At 64.1% G+C, this 16,434-nt stretch overlaps 2 protein-coding genes across 4 annotated transcripts in view; one reads left to right on the forward strand and one right to left on the reverse strand.

The window, feature by feature from the left end:
* Positions 1 to 7,948, forward strand: part of SMG6 (SMG6 nonsense mediated mRNA decay factor) — a 108,306-nt gene extending 100,358 nt beyond the window's left edge. For all 3 annotated transcript variants that reach the window (XM_005493652.4, XM_074557217.1, XM_074557218.1), the window contains exons 16-19: positions 562 to 715; positions 3,871 to 4,082; positions 4,312 to 4,393; positions 5,941 to 7,948. In XM_005493652.4, the coding sequence (XP_005493709.3) occupies positions 562 to 715; positions 3,871 to 4,082; positions 4,312 to 4,393; positions 5,941 to 6,071 (579 nt within the window). In that variant the 3' untranslated portion in view covers positions 6,072 to 7,948. The remainder of the gene's footprint in view (positions 1 to 561; positions 716 to 3,870; positions 4,083 to 4,311; positions 4,394 to 5,940) is intronic.
* Positions 7,120 to 12,643, reverse strand: HIC1 (HIC ZBTB transcriptional repressor 1). Its single transcript, XM_074557222.1, has 2 exons — positions 12,285 to 12,643; positions 7,120 to 11,615 (listed from the first exon to the last, which is right to left on the reverse strand). Exons 1-2 carry the CDS (start codon positions 12,334 to 12,336, stop codon positions 9,670 to 9,672), a joined length of 1,998 nt encoding a protein of 665 aa, XP_074413323.1. The 5' UTR covers positions 12,337 to 12,643; the 3' UTR covers positions 7,120 to 9,669.
* Between the last annotated feature and the right edge of the window lie 3,791 nt (positions 12,644 to 16,434).

The raw sequence follows: 16,434 nt of genomic DNA on the forward strand, positions 1-16,434 counted from the left end.
GGAGCTGGAAAAGGCAAGGCATGTGCAGGAGGTGGTGGGACAGTGAAGGAGATATTCAGCCAAGGATCCCTACCCCACAGGCCTCTGGCTGCCTGCTTGAGGTCCCTGTGTTAGGAGGCTGTTGGCAAGACTTTTGCATCCCAAACTGGTTTGTTTTGTCTCTTGTCACCTTGACCTATATCCATGTGAAGCCCCAGAACCCCTGTCCTCCCTCCCCCTTGGCACCAGTGCAGATGACCCTGGCAACTGCCAGTCCCACAAATAGGACAATTCCCAAAATACCTCAGTTTTCAAGGCCGGTGCCAGCTCTCCCAAAGCGTGGACAGAGCTGTTTTTCTAGGAGAATGTTTTCTTGGAGGCTTTTGCCATCCTGCTCCCATGTGTGCTGTGGACCTGCAAGAGCTGATGTTTGGGGTGTGCAGGTGGGATGGATGCAGCCTCCTCCCATCCCCTTCCCATGGATCTGTACGTGCCAGCCAGGCTTATCTTGTGCTCTCAGGGTCCATGGATCATAGGACTGACATCCTCCTTACTCACCATGTGTCCTTCCTTCTCCTCCAGGCCGTGCTGAAAGACCAGAGCCAAATGAGGCAGATGGAGCTGGAGATCAGACCTGTCTTTCTGGTCCCAGACACCAATGGTTTCATCGACCACCTGGGCAGTTTGGTCACGCTGCTGGACTGCAGGAAGTTCATCCTGGTGGTGCCCCTGATCGGTGAGTAGGGCCAGTGCTGTGCTGGGGGCTCCTCCTCTCCCCTGGTGTGGTCTGTTCCTCCAGGCTGGCTCCCTCTCTCCATGCCCCACGTGCCCTCAGTGCCTGTGTGGTCTGGAGCTGGTCAGCTTGTGCCGTGGGACTGGACTTCATCCTGCCCTGTCTCATCCCAGTCGTTGTTGGCATTCCTTCAGCCCCTGTCACCCTGCTCCCTCCCTGCCAGCCCTCTGCCCACCGCACTCAGCAAACTTCTCCCAGTGCTGCATTTGGGGGTGCCAGGGGCTGGCAGCAAGCAGATGGGTGTTAAACAGGATTTGGAGGGAATTTCGAAGGGAGCAAGGAGGAGGAATTGTTAAACAATCAGAGCAGAGAGCTTATCCCAGCTGAGCTGGGGCTTAGGCAGGCTGAGCAAATGGCCAGCCTGTGTCCCAGCAGCGTCCCGGAGCTGCTCAAGCCCAGCCCTTCTTTTTCTCCTTATAAAGCTCGCAGTAAAACAGCAAGCTGGTTCCCGTTATTGGTAAACACTCACCCTGGCAGATAACGGCTGTGCTGCTGGGTGGTCTCCCGGGGTGGTGCAGCCCTGGGCCTGTGCCTTTGCTCTGGGTGTTTGATCACGCTCCGGGCTGGAGGTGCCGCTGCTCCTGCCAGTGCCACCGCGGCGCCTGGCACGGCCCCGTGCCAGCCTGGCACTCACAGCATCCCCAGGGACAGCAGGACAGGCTGGGGCAGGAGTGGGGCTGGGCAGTGCAGAGCCCACATCCCATGCACAGCCCCCAGAGGATGGGGAGCAGCTGGGTTCTGTGGGTGTCAGGCAGTGAGGTGGCACAGGTGCACCCTGTGCTGCCCTCCGAGCCATTGTGGGGGTTCCTTCTCAGCTCCTGGTGTCCAGCAGGCAGCTCTGCCTGTCCCAGAGCCAACATCCAGCTGGCTGCCCTTTCCCCCCAGCTCAGGAGGGATTCTTGGGGCTGGCACCCCTGGGTGGGGAGAGCAGGGCTGGATGCCTGCCCAGCTCAGCACAGAACTGCCAAGTTGCTCCGTGGCTTGGCACTGCAGAAGGCAAGGGAAGGCAGTCAGCAGCACCAGCAGAGCCTGGGAAGCCCTGGGGGCTGTGGGGCATGTTAGCACCTGGGAGAGCTGGGGTCTGCCCTGGAGCCATGGCTTTGTCTCCTGGTGCGCTCCAGTGGTTGCTGGGAGGCTTCTCCATCAAACCCCAGCCAGGGGCAGCAGAAGAGCTGAAAATTTTGGTCCTCCCCCTGTCGAAGATACTGCTGCCCTCAACCTGCAAAAGGAGCTGGCCTGCCCTGCCACAGGTACAACTGAGCACTTTTAGTGCCCTCCTGTCCTGCTGCCTCATCATATGGGGACAGAGTAACTCATCTCCCACTGCTGCCACAAGCACCCCAAAGCCAGCAACTCCCTGTCCATGCACAGGTTGGTCCCATTCCCCCTCATCCCCCAGGACAGCCCTCAGTATGGGCAGGAGGAAGCCATCCCCTGGGCCTGTGGCTGCTGGGAGCAGAGGCCCTGGTGCCATGTCCCTTGGGCAGGATGGAGGGAGCCCCAGTGCCCTTCCCCAGCACTGCTCCCTGCTCTTGCTGGGGATGCAGCAAGGGGTTAAGCGCTTGGCTTCTCGTTGGGTTTGTTTCTCTTGCTCTTTAACCTGCTCCGTGCTCCTTGAGCCTGACCCCGCCATGGAGAAGCCAGGCCTGGTGCAGAAGCACAAACAAGCCTCCCCTTTGAAGCCTGTTTAGCTTGGAAGCAGGAAGGCGGATTTCGGGAGGGAATACCAGCTTTTCCTGTTTGATGTTCCGTTCTTGCACGGCTCCCCCCACCCCGGGCCCAGCCGCGCATTGTGTGGAAATGGCAGCATCAGGTCGGTAGCAAGGAGAGTCTCCAGCCAGGGAAGAGCAAAGCAGCTCCACGCAGATGTAATTGGAATACCCAGACAGTGAGTGCCAGGCTCACCATGGAACAGAGCGATCACGCAGGCTCCCCGGGCAGTGATTCACAGCACTGGGGAGAGGCCTCAGACCCCGAGCTCTCTCCCCGAACCCCCCAAGGAATGCATAGTTCCCACTTGAACTCAGGACTTGGCTCCAAGCTCGGAAACAATCTTCAGAAATGAAGCCATGGCTCAAACACACACACACACACACACACACACACACAGAGTGCAGAGGCTCCCTCGCACACACGTGCACACCAGCTCTGTGCACACGCAGCCCTGCACACCAGCACAGCCAGGGGACACTTGTTTGCACATCTGGATGCACATTTGTGTGCCCAGCCCTGCTGCCAGCTGTGAGGCCAGGCATACAAGGGTGTGTCCAGATGTGCTGAGAAGCATCATCACTCACACATGCAGAGTGGCTCTTCCAGCAGCCCCAGCACCCAAGGGTTGGTCCCTCCTGGAGCTCTGGGGTCCCTTGGGCTCGACAGGATGGAGCAGCTGGAGTTCCCAACCACTTGGCAGCAGTACAAGAGGTTCCAGTCAAGGTGAACAGGCTGGGAATCCACCTGGATTCCAAGCTCGTCTCGAGGCAGGACAGATGCGCAGAGCCAGATGGGTGAGGCGTTGAAAGGAGCGTGTTCCCTGCCAGGAGCACGGGGTGGTGGCTTCAAGTGGGAAAACAGGCCTGGGATTTGTGTGGGAAATAGTGCCAGGGTGGGAACTGCCTGCTTCCTGTTCCCATGTGCAGCCCTGCAGTCAGAGGCAGCAGTGCCACACGGGCAGGAGGCACAGGGCCATGGCTGTGCTCGGAGATAGAGGAGCAGGATACAGGATTTGAGGGTTTCCTGACAGCCCTGGGCATGGCCATGCTGTTGGCATGGTACAGCAGGGTGGGATGGGGGGCACAGTGATGGTCCCCAGTGTTTGGCAGGGCAGAGCCAGTTGCCCTCACCAGTTACTCTGTGGGGGTGAGTGCCTGAGCTCTCAGGGCCCAGCCAGGTGACCCACAGAGGTGGGAAGGCAGCAAAGCTTTTCCAGACCTGCAGCCAAGTCCGGGAGCACAGGGACACTGCAGCAGCTGAACCCAGATTTCCTGAGCCAGCTCCCAGTGCCCCGGCCCTGAGGCCTTGGCAGCTTGCGTGCTCCAGCAGCAGGTCACGGGAGCACCTTGTCCCATGGTAACTGTACCTCCTCTTCCTGTTTGAAGTGATAAACGAGCTGGATGGCCTGGCCAAGGGCCCAGAGATGGAGCACCGGGCTGCAGGCTATGCCCGCCAAGTGCAGGAGAGAGCCAGGAAGTCCATCGAGTTCCTGGAGGAGCGGTTTGAGAGCAGGGACAACTGTTTGAGGGCTCTGACCAGCCGGGGCAACGAGCTAGAGTCCATCTCCTTCCGCAGCGAGGACACCACTGGCCAGCAGGTAAGGGGCATCAGGGAGCTCTGTGCCACCACCTCCTCTGGGAAAACCAGGGACCCTGAGCTCCATGAGCTCTGGCAGGGGTGGCTCTGTGCCCCCACTCTGCAGCTGGCTGAGCAGGCCCTTGTGTCCCTGCTGTCACTGCGCTGTGTTGGGGTGTCTCGAGGTGGTGCAGGGTGGTGAGGGTGCAAAGTTTTCCCTGCCAAGTGTAACCTTGCCCTTTCTTTTCCAGGGAAACAATGACGACCTGATTCTGTCCTGCTGCCTCCACTATTGCAATGACAAGGCCAAGGATTTCATGCCCTCCAACAAAGGTGGGACATCCTCACATCCTCTTTGTCCCTTCTCTGTGCATTCCACAGACTCCTCCCATTTCTCTTTCATGGCCCTTGGATCTGTTTCCCTCCTGCATTTTGCTTCTTTCAACACCAAGGTGCCACCTCCTGCCTCCGGTCAGCCCCAGGCTGTGGCCCTCCCCCCTCATTGCCAAATGTCACCTCATGGCACCTTGGGGATGCCCCTGCCTGTGACAAACACACCATAAACATCCACAGATCCATTTTTTGTGGTGACAAAGGGCCAGAAAGTGCCTCCTCCCCATGACCCCTTATGCCTTCTGTCCAGGAGCTTTTTCCTCTGCATTCCTGGTTGGCATCAGCCATGTGTGCTGGGACCAGACAGCCTCCAGGCTGTTGCCAGGGCGGCAGGGATGGGAATCACATCAGCAGCTGCCCAAGAAATCAACCCGCATTTGTCAGCACGAATTCTTAGCAGCTTAACTTGTCAGATTCACAGAGAAACCGTCACCAAATGTTTATGTGCAAATGATGCTGAATTTTGAAATCATGTGGATTATGGGGAATGGGGCCTGACAAGCTGACAGCCTCTGGTTTGTAACAAGGAGGCGCGTCACCAGCGCGGGGCAGAGGATGTTTATTGTTACACATTTCTTAAAGTGTCCGCGCAGAACCTCCTGCTCCCACTTGAGGCAGCTCTCAATCCTTGCCCTGCCTTCCCACTGAGCCCCCAATTATTCCCTTCCTTCCAGCACAGGCCAGCCAGGTGCTTGCCCACCATCCCCAGCCCCAACGCCGTGACCATAGCCCGCGTTCCTGGCCACCCTCCCCTTCCCCTCGTCCTGCTGCTCCCTGCGCAGCCAATCTGGGCCCATGTTGGGCTCCCATAAACTCTGTTTTTTCCATTCCCGTCCTGGCTCGGAGGCACTGTGTTTCCTGTGCTCATAGGAACAGTGCTCTGGTCACAGGACCCAGCTGCTTACACATAGCCCATATGCTTCCCCTGCCTCGCACACACGTAAGCGTGGCTCCCACATCCCAGCCCGGCGCGTTGCGTGCGGGGCAGCTCATCCATCTGGGGGCAAGATCCCTCTGGTTCTTTCTCAGGCATCAATTCCCAGTGTCTGTCTGAGCCCCAGCCAGAAATGCCTCGGTGTCAGTGGCGACTCCAAAAAAGCTCCGCAAAAAATAAGGGGTGGCTTTAGATCTTATAATGAGATCAACAGAATAATAGCACCAGCTTCCTGCTGGAGCCAGGGTCGCAGGCTGTCTTCCTGGCCTGGGTCAGGCAGGGACCTCCTCTTCCCAGCCTGTGGCCAGTCCACCACCCCTGTGGGCAGTGGGCAATGGTCACAAATCCCCCTTGGGCAGCACAGAGAGGGGAGCAGATGGCCTTGGGCATGCAGGGCTGTGTGCGAGGCCCACCAGGCAGCTTGGCAAGGAGCAGGGAGGGTAGGGGAGCACACCATGGGATGGATGGATGGAAGGGGAGCACACCATGGGATGGATGAAGGCCCGGGGCAGGTCAGAGCTTCACTGTGCTCCGTGTGTGTGTCTCGTTGCAGACGATCCCATCCGTTTGCTCAGGGAAGTGGTTTTGCTGACGGACGACCGGAACCTGCGAGTCAAAGCGCTGACCCGCAACGTGCCGGTGCGGGACATCCCCACCTTCCTCAAGTGGGCTCAGGAGGGCTGAGGAGGCCGAGGGGGGCCCAGGGCCCCTGAGGGAGTCACGCAGCCCCTGACGGCGGGAGCCCGGCTCCAGCGGCCGCCTCGCCGCGCCGCCGCCGCCGCCAGCCCACCACGAACAATAAACGCCACGTCTTCAACCCACCCCGGAATGGCCGTGCTGAGAAGGGCCCCCCGAGGGCAGAGCAGCTGGGAAGGTCATTGCTGTGGATGGTTCACGTGGAGGCTGGGCCCTTGAGGGGCCCGCCGGCCTTTGGGCAGTGCCAGCGCGGAGCTGGAGAGCCCCGCTGGCGAGGGAAGCTTTGGGTGAGCCCTGTGCTGGATCACCAACCAGCCTTTTGCTTGGTTTGCTTGGGTGCAGAGAGCTCGAGTCACGCCTCGGTGGCTCTTTGGGTTTGTAGGCTGCGTAGGGCAGAGATTGGGGACACGCCGGCACAGACTTTGGGATTGTTTAGTCCAGCCTGTACCCCTTGGAGAGGCCATGGATTTCGAGGGCAGGTTTCCCCCTGCCCCAGCCTTTTTGTCCTGCATGGCCAGACAGCCCCAGGTCCCCATGCCCTTCCCCACCGTGTGCTGCCCCACGCAGGAGTGCTGCTTGCAGAGGGCTTTGTCCTCTCCGTGGTGTGGGGTTTGCTTGTTGAGTTTCATTTTTTCAGTGTAGGTTAGTTTTCAGGTGTGTGCCCTGCCTGCTTTGCTGGGGGAGGCTTTGAACACCCCCACAGCTGCTTTGTCCTGATGCCCTGCCCACCCCAGCTGTTCCTTGTCCCTTTTCTTCTCCCCCAAACCCCTTAGTCCTACCCTGCTACCTTCAGGCACGCTTTTGACCTAGAACTCAGTGTGAGGCTAACAGAATTCTCCAAGGACCCCAGGACCGGCTGTCCCACGGGTGCTGTGTGTCCTCACATCGCCACAGAGATTCCATGTGGGATCTGGCTTCTGCCTGTGGCTGCAGAGCCAGAGAGAACCACAGAAATGCTCAGCCCCATTATTTGCCTAGCTGAGAGGGTCCATGGATGGAGCCATTGCCTCATCCCTGGGTCATTTTGCACTTGGAGTTGGGGTTGGGGTGCTGCTAAGCCTTCCACACCCCACCTTGTCCCATCAGCAAGTGTCCCATCCCCAGTGACACACCAGACACAGAAGCTAAGAGGGAGCATTAACCCCTGAACCAGAGCCCCTGGAGCTCTGTCAAGTCTCAGTCCCATGAGCTGGGGGGGAGCAGCCCCAGGGCCACCCCTGGTCCCCTCTGGGCACCACAGCCGTGGGAGGGACGTGGCAGAGGTGGCAAAGGAAGCAGCAGGACAGAGCCCAGCGTTTTCCTTTCCTGTGTGGGTGGCTCAGACCCAGAGTCTGCATCAGGAAGCTCAGCCAGCCCTGTGCCAGCCAGCCCTGTGCCAGCCAGCCCTGTGCCAGCCCTGCAGCGGGGTCAGAGCCGAGGCAGCACGATGGACACGCAGACTGTGCTGGATAACCCTTGCCAGAGCAGTGCCCAGCCCGGGGCACCGGGCACAGAGACTTTGGGGTGCTGTGGGGCACACGGAGCCATTGCACAGCACCCACACGCGATTCCTTGCCCACGCCATGCTGGCTGCCAGCTTTGCAGAGACTTTGCCTTCTCCTCCGCGCCGGGTGTGTTTCAGTGTTTGTTTTCTTACGGCGCTGCCCCAGCGCTCCTTTGCCAGGTGCCACCAGCCTGGAGGGCCCTGCAGCTCTGCCAGGTGTGTCACAGGCTCGGCCATGGGACAGTTTTGGTGCCACCAGACCAGGTGGCACAAGAGTCAGCAGAGCTTGAGCAGGCTGGGAGCCCTTGTCTTGGGGCAGCGCCCGCGTTCGGGATGTTCAGTTGGTTTTAATAATTTTTAGTATTAAACATGTGTCAGTGCAGCGTGCTGTGTTGTTTGTTGTCAGCCCATGAGTTGCTGCTGAGGGTGGGGGACACCAGGGAGGGGCAGCAGTGGGACACACTGTAAGGATGACAGCAGCTCTGTCCCACCTGCATCTGCTGCTGCCCCCAGCCGAGGGGGTCTGGGCTAACCAGGTGCACAACAGAGCCCCCCGGGTCCCCTCCCTGCAGCTCTGCACCCCCAGGGGACCCCCAGGGTCACTCCCAGCCATGCTCAGCTTCAGCCCTGCACCAGCCAGGCCCCTCCCCAGAGAAGAACGCGAGGCCACGCGTGTTAATGTCACTTTATTGCTCATTCCGTTTCGACTATAGAAAAAAAAAAAGGGCGAGAAGCCCGTGTACAAATTGGACGTGATACAGGGGGGGCCGGGGCCCCGCTGGGCGCTGCCAGCTGTGCTTTGGGTGCTGTCGCCGCCGCCAGGCACCCCCGGGCAGCTCCGGGGCTCGGGGCAGGAGCGCAGCTCAGGCTAAGGCACAGTGGCTGCGAGGCCGGGGCAGGCGCTGCTGGCGGCCGCCCGGAGCCTCGTGTGCAAAGGAGAGGAGGGTGCTCGGGAGGGGGGAGAAGCTTCACATTTGCCCCAACGGAGGGGTCAGGGCACGGGCCGGGGGGGTCCAGGCTGGGGGGGCTTGGCCCACACCGAGCAGAAGGTGGGAGAGGGGCTGCGGTGGTGGCAGAGGGTGCCGGGGGGGACTCGGCCCCAGGTCACATCGCCCCCCGGGCTCTGCCCCACCGCCCCCTCCCGCAGCCCCTGCCCACCTCCCGTAGCTGACAAACCAGAGACCGCTTTGTCTTTGTCATGGACCCCCCGGCCCGGCCCGGCCGCGCTGGAGACGGGCGTCTTTGGCAAAAAATAAAAAAATAAAAAATAATCAAGGCGAGTGTGGCCGCCCGAGGGCGAATCCGCCGGGTCCCGGGGCTGGCCCGGGTGCCCCGGGCATCCCTGATGGCGAGGCAGGGCCCAGGGGCTCAGTCTGGGACAGGCCCTGCCCCGCCTCCCAGACACACGGGGAGCAGCCGGCCGAGCCCTGCGCCGGGGACGGGAGCTCAGTGCTTGCTGCGGGCCGAGGAGCATCGCGATTCCCCGGGCCCCCAGCATGGACGTGACCGCCGCTGCCCCGTCCCGCTCCTGCTGCTCAGCCCGCACCGTCCCCTCCGTCAGTCCGTCCCGAGCCCCGGGGATGCTCGGGCTCACACCCCGGCCCGGCGCTGGCCGCTCCGGCCACCACGGACGAGCTACTCACGGCGCTCGGGAGGCACAGTCCGGGTCCCGTCGGGGCCAAGCCGAGCGCCGGCGGCTCCCAGCGCGGAGCCGGAGCGGTGCAGCGGCTGCCGAGGGCGTCCCCTGGCCCGGGGGCAGCCCTGAGGTAAGGAGCGGGCTCATGTCCTCCAAAGCCTCGGGGCGCAGCCCGGCCTCACTCACAGCTTGTGCGTGGCTGCCGCCCGGTGCCGAGCTCCCGGCACCCCCCACGGCCGGGGGCGGAGGTGCCGCGGGGTCAGTCCCTGATTTATCGGCTTCTCCCGAGGGACACGCCGTCCATCCATCCCGGAGCAGCTCTCGCGGCACCTTGGCTACTGAGCGAGTTCTCCGGGACCGCCGGCAGCGCCGGGGGACGAGCACCCATCAGCTCTCGCCCCCCCCAGCTCCACACGGGGCAGCGAGGGGAGCCCAGCGGCCCCCCCAGCCCCCCGGCCAGGCCGGTGCTAGGGGGGCGAGTATCGCTCTATGGTCCGGGCGGCCTCGGTGTGCAGGTGTGGAGCCTGCGCCAGCACCTCGGCCGCCTTGTCCTGGCTCAGCCCCAGGTGCTCGGCCGTGAACTTGGCCAAGGGGTAGAGGCTCTCCATGGCCTTGGGGTCGCTGAGGAAGTGCGAGGTGTGGGACAGCAGCTCGGCCGCCTTCTCCTGCTTGAGCCCCAGTTGGTCGGCGGTGAGCCGGGCCATGGCGTAGACGCTGTCGGGGAAGTCCAGCTTGGCTTTGCCGTCGGGGCCGGCCGCGTGCATCTTCATGTGGCTGATGAGGTTGCGCTGCTGGGCGAACTTGCCGCCGCACACCTGGCACTCGTAGGGCTTCTCGCCCGAGTGGATGCGCATGTGCTCGGTCAGGCGGTACTGGCGGGTGAAGCGCATCCCGCAGGCGTCGCAGGCGAAGGGCTTCAGGCCGAGGTGGCTGCGCATGTGGCGGGTCATGGTGCCGCGCTGCGTGAACTTCTTGCCGCAGATGGTGCAGGGGTAGGGGCGCGTCAGCCAGTGCGTCTTCTCGTGCTGCCGCAGCGTGGCCGGGTCCTTGTAGGACTTGTCGCAGGAGGAGCAGCGGTAAGGCCGCAAGATGTCACCCAGCCCCGGGCCACCTTTGTCCAGGAAGGGCACGGCCTGCTCGGCCGCCGCCTTGTGATAGAGCTCCTCTTCGTTGTGGGCCTCCACGTGGGCGTTCAGCTGCTCGGAGCTGGGGAAGCCCTTGCCGCAGGGGATGCAGACGTACAGGTTGTCGCCCAGGCTCTCCGGCTCGTAGCCCAGGTGGTTGCAGTATCGGTCCAGCGCGTCCCCAGGCGAGGGGCCCTCGCTGCTGCCCGTCTCCTCGCTCGTGCTGTTGTCGGGCTCCAGGTCGTTGCTCTCCACGCTGGGGTAGCGGGGCTGCGGTGCCGCAGGCGGCGATTCGGCCTTCTCCTCCCGCTCCAGCTCCTTCTCCGCCTCCCCCTCGTCCAGGTAGGGGCCCAGGGGCTCGTGCTTCATCCAGCGGTACATCAGCTCTCGCCCGTCGGCGCGGGGCAGCGGGGGCTCGGCGCAGGGCGGCGTGCTGCGGAAGGGGTCGGGGGCGTGGGGGTGTCCCCCCGGCTCAGCGCCCGGCGGGGAGTCCTTGTAGGCAGCGGCGTGGCTGCCCAGGAGGCCGGCGCTGACCGGGGGGCTGTCGTGCCGTGGGGGCAGCGAGGGCTCGCGGGGCTCGCTGGGCAGCAGGCGGTCGGTGGGCAGGAGCTGGGCGGAGGGGCCGGTGGGGCTCTTCTTGGAGAGGTCGAGGCCGCAGGGCGGCGAGCAGTGGCGCTCGGGCGGGCACAGCCCGTGGGGGTGCAGCGGGGCGCCCTGGGCGGCCGAGGCGTACAGCTCCCCGCACTGCGTGTTGAGAGGCGCCGCCGGCTCCACGGGAGGCAGGTCCACGGGCCGCGGCGTCCCCGAGTAGCAAGCCTGGATGACCGGCGTGGCGGCCCGCAGCCCGCGGCCCAGCTTGTAGGGCGCGTAGCCCCCGCGCAGGTGGCAGTACTTGCCGCTGCGCTTCAGCTTCTTCTTGCACAGGGCCACCAAGCCGGGGATCTGGAGGTAGCTGGCGGCAGCCAGCACAGCACCCAGGCTCTGCTCGCTGCCCGGCTCGCACTCGGCCAGGCGGCCGGTGTAGATGAAGTCGAGGATGAGGCGGAAGATGCCGGGGCTCACCATCTCATGGTCCAGGTTGAGCAGGTTGTCGTGGACCACCAGCGACTTGAGGTAGGCGCTGCTGGCGGCCAGGATGTTCTTGTGCGCGCGGAAAAGCGCGTTCTGCACCACGATGATCACGTCGCACAGGAAGCCCTTGGTGCGCTGCGTGTTCAGCTGCAGCAGCAGCTGCCGCGAGTGGCTCGGCACCTCCATGGCGTCCAGCATCCCGCTCCTCGCCCGCCGCCCTGCAACACAGCGGCCGCGCCGTCAGCGCCGTGCCCGGCCCCGGTGCCCGCCGCACCGCGCGGGGGGCTCGACGTGCGCGGCCGGGGCTTCACCCACGCGCGGGGCGGGCGGCGTGGCGGGGGCGGGTCTGAGCCCCGCGCTCCGCCGAGTCCCGGCCGCTCTGCGCGCCCGCCCGGCCGGTGCCACCGCTTATATGGGGGCTCGTTTCTCGGCGGCTCGGGGGGGCGGGAGGGGGGCGAAAACCCCCGGAGGGTTTTGGAGAAAGTGACATCACCCGCCGCCGCCGCCAGCGCCGCGCCCCGGCCCCGCCAGCCGCGGGATCCCGAGACCCCGCGCCCACCTGCCGGGGGAGAGCAGGGGGGACGCCCCGAGCCGGTGCCCGCCCGCCGCTCCCCGCCGCTGTCCCGCTCCCCGCCGCGCCTCCCCGCTTCTTATGCGCGCCGGTCCCGGGAGGCGGCGGGCCGGACCCCCCGGGCGCCCCCCGCCCCCGTTTCCTCTCCCCCCCTTGAGGTGAGCGGGGGGACGGTCGGGGGTGTGGGGGGAGCGGGACCTCCCCTCCCCTCCTCCGTGCCGGTGCCCCCCGCCCAGGTGCGCGAAGCCAAGAGCCCGCGGAGCGGCTTTTTCGGCTGATTTCCCCGCATTTCGGGGCGTTCCCCCCCTCCTTTTACCTGGGCGTCCGGTGGCCTCCGCCAGCCAGCTGAGGTCTCGGTGAACTCTCATGGCTCAGCCCCGGGGGGGCCGCCGCCGGTTGCTGCTCCCCTCCACCCTCCTCTTCCTCTGCTGCTTCTCTTCCTCCATACCCCGCGCTCCCGGCCGGTCCTACGGAACGGGAGGAGGAGGAAGAGGAGGAGGAGGTGGTTGTGGAAGAAGCAGCAGCGGTTCCTCGGGGTTCCCGACGCCGCCAGCTCGGAGGTGAAACCCGGGCTGCGAACTCCCCCTGACCCCGGCCTGAACTCCGAGCAGCGCCGCTGGCTGTTAAAGGGACGGCGGGAGGTTTTCCTCCTCCCATCCCCGGGCGGGGCACCGACAAGCCGGGCCCCCCCCTTTACACACCCCTCCCTCCCCATCCCGGTCTCCTCCTCCTCCTCCCAGCCCGGCTTTTCCCTCCTCCCGGTCTTCTCCCGCCGCGCCCCGGCCGCCCCCTCGGGGGTCTCTGTCCTCAGCACATCGCTCTTTGCCCGGGACGGCCCGGGTGGGGCCGGGAGCCCCGGAGCGGGGGCACCGGGGGTGTCCCCGGGCAAAGGGCGATGCGTCCCCCCCGTCGGTCCCGCTCGTAGGGCGCCATCTAGCGGCTCCCGGTGCGCCCCACCCCGCCCGGTACCGGCGGCGGCTCCTCCCCGGCAGGTGGGACCCGACGGGGCGGACGGGGCTGGGGAGCGATGGAGCCGAGGGGTTTCGCTCGCCGCCCCGCCCGAGGGGTGGGTGCGGATGGGCAGAGCGGGGGGCGCCCAGCGGTTGGGGAGGCTGGAGAGGGTGGCAGCGTTTTGGGGTGCAGAGGGTGAAAGGTGGTGTCCGATGAGTGGAGATGATGCGGGAAGGGGTTCTGGGGAGCAGGGAGGGAGGGCAGAGGGGCGCAATTTGCTGGTGAGGGGGGAGAGCAGAGAGCGGGAGGGGCGCGCAGCGCTGGCGCCCAGATGTGCGGTGGCTGCGGTGGGCTGGGGGCTTGCGGTGGTTCGGGATGAGGAGGAGGAGGGGGAGGCAGAGCCACGTTTCCCCGGCTTTATCCCTCCAGCCGTCGCTGGAAAAGCTGCTGGGCTTGGGGTGCAGCGTGGGGTACCCCCCTTGGCGCCGGGGGAGCCGCCTCTCGCTTCACACTTTCACTTCTCCTTTCTCACAGCCGCAGGCTCTTGCACAACCTCCTGGTACGGCAAAGCATCGCGATGGGCTTCCCCAGGCCGGCTGCTGATCCGGGGGTGTCCCGCTGGCACCCCCTGAGCTGAGCGGGGCACCCCGAGCAGGGCCATCCCTCCCACCTGGGGTTTCACCCCATAACCCGGTCCCCTGGTGAAGGGGAGCCAATGTGGGGTGCCTGGGACAGGGTTTGGGCAGCCCTGAATTCGGGACAAAAAGGGATGGGTGCTGTGCAGGCTGGTGGCAGCCCTTGCCCTCACAGCTCAGCATCGCTCACCTGGAACTGCCCCTCAGATCCCTTCAGACTCAGCGTGTCCCGTTCACTACGGAAATGTCGCCCTGGGGACCGGGACGGAGTGTCACTGCCCGCGGGCTCATCCCAGGCTCAGCAGTTCCCCTCGCTGCTCCCCACGCTGGGCTCTTGCCCACAGGAAGCGCCGGGATCCTGGGAGCGGGACGTGGGCGACCCTCGTTAGAGCCGCGGTTTAATCCCAACTCCCCGGGCACTAATTTCTCCCTTCTCTCCCATTTTTTATTTTTTCCCCCCTCTCTTCAATTAACGGCTGGAAGTGTTTCAGGTTCTGGCAGCGAGCTCTGGACGTCGCTGTGAGCGATGGCTCCCGCGGGCTCGGTGCCGGTAATTTATGGGGCTGAGCTGCATAAATCATGGCAGCGAGCGGCTCCCGGACAGCTGCATCCCCCGGGGCCGGCCGGGACCCCGGGCTGCCCCTGCTACCTGCTGAGTGACGCCGAGCCTCGGGGGCAGCGGCCCAGGCAGGCGCTGGAAAAACCCTTCACCTTTTCCACCCTCCTCTGCAGCTCGTCTCGCATTCCCGGCCTCTCCCAGCAGCGGAGGGGCGGATCGGTGCCCGCAGGGCTTTGGGGCAGGTGGAGGGGGGTTTATTGCATGAGTATCCCAGTTTTCTGGAGGGATTCTAACACGGCAGACTGAGCCAGAGTTCCGCACCCAGAGCTGTCAGAAGCTGCCGGGTGTCCCCAGGGAGCTGCAGCCCGTGTCCAGCCCCAAGGGACATCGGGGACAGCCGGGCAGCAGGAAGAGCCAGCGCCGGCAGCGCGCAGAGAAAGGGGCATTTTCGCCTCAATGTGCTGAGCAGATTGGAACCAGCTCTGGTTAAGTCATTGGCTCTGTTGGGAGGTCTGAGCTGGAGCGTTTCCCGCCTGTGCCCCCTCCCCACGATCAATCAAAGTTGCAGCAAATTAGCCCAGATGCTGGGAGATTCGGTTCAAATCCAGCTGTGGTTTGGATCGCGTTCGCATGCCTGGCTTCATGTGGGACCTGGGCTTTTGGACAGGATACAGCCCCCCGGTCTCTGCAGGGCCCTGTTTCCCAGCGCAGCCTCTCCCCAAAGCCCACACACATGTCTTCCATTACTGCCCTTGGCCAGCGGGGCCGCATCCGGCAGCGCCAGGAGCCTGCAGCCCCCGCGGGCAGCTCCAGCTCCGCTCTGCCGGGGTGGAGCAGCCCCGAAACTGCGCCCCTGTGTGTGCAGGGGGATGGATGGGGATGGATGTGTGTCCCCTCCACTGCGGGGCTGAGGCTGTGAACTCGTGACAGAGCTGAGCCCTGTGTCACCCCTGCCCATCTCCTGAGCTGCTCCGGTGCCAAGGCCCTGGGGCAGCCACGGGACCCTGCCTGGCTCTCCCAGGGTGCCCCCCATCAGGAGAGGATCCCTGGCAAGGGCAGAGGTGCCCTGGCACAGCACAGACCCGGCCAGGATGGCTGCTCCCTCTGTGCTGCCTGGGTGGCATTGCTGGGGTGGACAGTGAGAGTCATTCCCTGTGGGGGGGATGCTCCAGTGGCTTGGGGGGGCCTTCTCTGTGGACTTGATGGGGCAATGGGACCCTTTTCTTCTGGGGTGACACTGAGGGGACCCTTTTTGCAGAGTGTCCTTGGTCAGACCAGGGCACCTATCCCTGCAAGGTGATATTTGATGGAGCAGGACAACCCTTCCTAGTGGAAGGATATCCAGATGCACAAGAGGCAGACTCAAACAGCTGGAGCTGAGATTGGGAGAGACCTCAGGAAACCTCTCTCCTGAGGGAGAGACCTCAGGAAGTCATGCCCAGCCCCAGAGGGGTCACCAGGGCTGGCTGCACAGGACCTTGCCCAGGTGGTTTGGGTATCTCCAAGGATGGGGACTCCAGCACTCCCTTGGGCAGCCCAGGCCAGTACTCCCCTCCCAGTGAGGAAATGCTCCTTGATGGCTGGGACTCAGTCTGTGCCCCCTGCCCCTGGTCCTGGCACTGGGCAGCAGGAGCTGAGTCTGGCTCTGCCCTCCCCACACCCTCCAGGGCTGTGCATGCACTCACAGCTCCCTGGAGCCTTCTCTTGTCCCAGCTCTCTGCCAGGGAGATGATCCAGCCTTTTACTCCTCTTAGTGCTCCTTCCCTGGACTCTCTGCAGTGTTTCCATGCTGGGAGCCCAGCACTGGACCCGGCACTCCAGGGCTGAGCAGGGGGAAGGATCCTCTCACTGCTGCCAACCAGCACAGAGCAGGACACATTCACCTCCTTCATCCCAAGGACACAGGGTCAGCTTCCTGTCCCCAAGGACCCCCAGGGTGTTTTCCACTGAACTGCTGTCCAGCTGGACAGTCCTGGGATATCCCAGAGCTCAGGGATCTTCCTCCCCAGGAGCAGGGCTTGGCAATTCCCCTTTCTGCACTGAGGGGCAATGGGATCCCTTCCTTTTGGGGGGGTGTTTGGGAAGAAAAGGGCACCCACCCCTGTGAGGTGATGCTTTGTGGAGCACTGGGACCCCTTCCTTGTGGTATGGTGCTTGAGGGGATGACAGGACCCGTCCTCTGCAGGTAGATGAGGATCCTCTCCCTGAGGGCCAGAGTTTGGTGAGATTTTGGGACCCTTTTCCTTACGGGTGATGCTTCTTGGGGGCAATTTTCAGTCAAACAAGGGCACCCACCCCTGCCAGGTGCTGTTTCCTGGGGC

The sequence above is a fragment of the Zonotrichia albicollis genome, chromosome 22, assembly GCF_047830755.1.
Source record: "Zonotrichia albicollis isolate bZonAlb1 chromosome 22, bZonAlb1.hap1, whole genome shotgun sequence".
In the NCBI taxonomy this organism is placed as follows: Eukaryota; Metazoa; Chordata; class Aves; order Passeriformes; family Passerellidae; genus Zonotrichia; species Zonotrichia albicollis.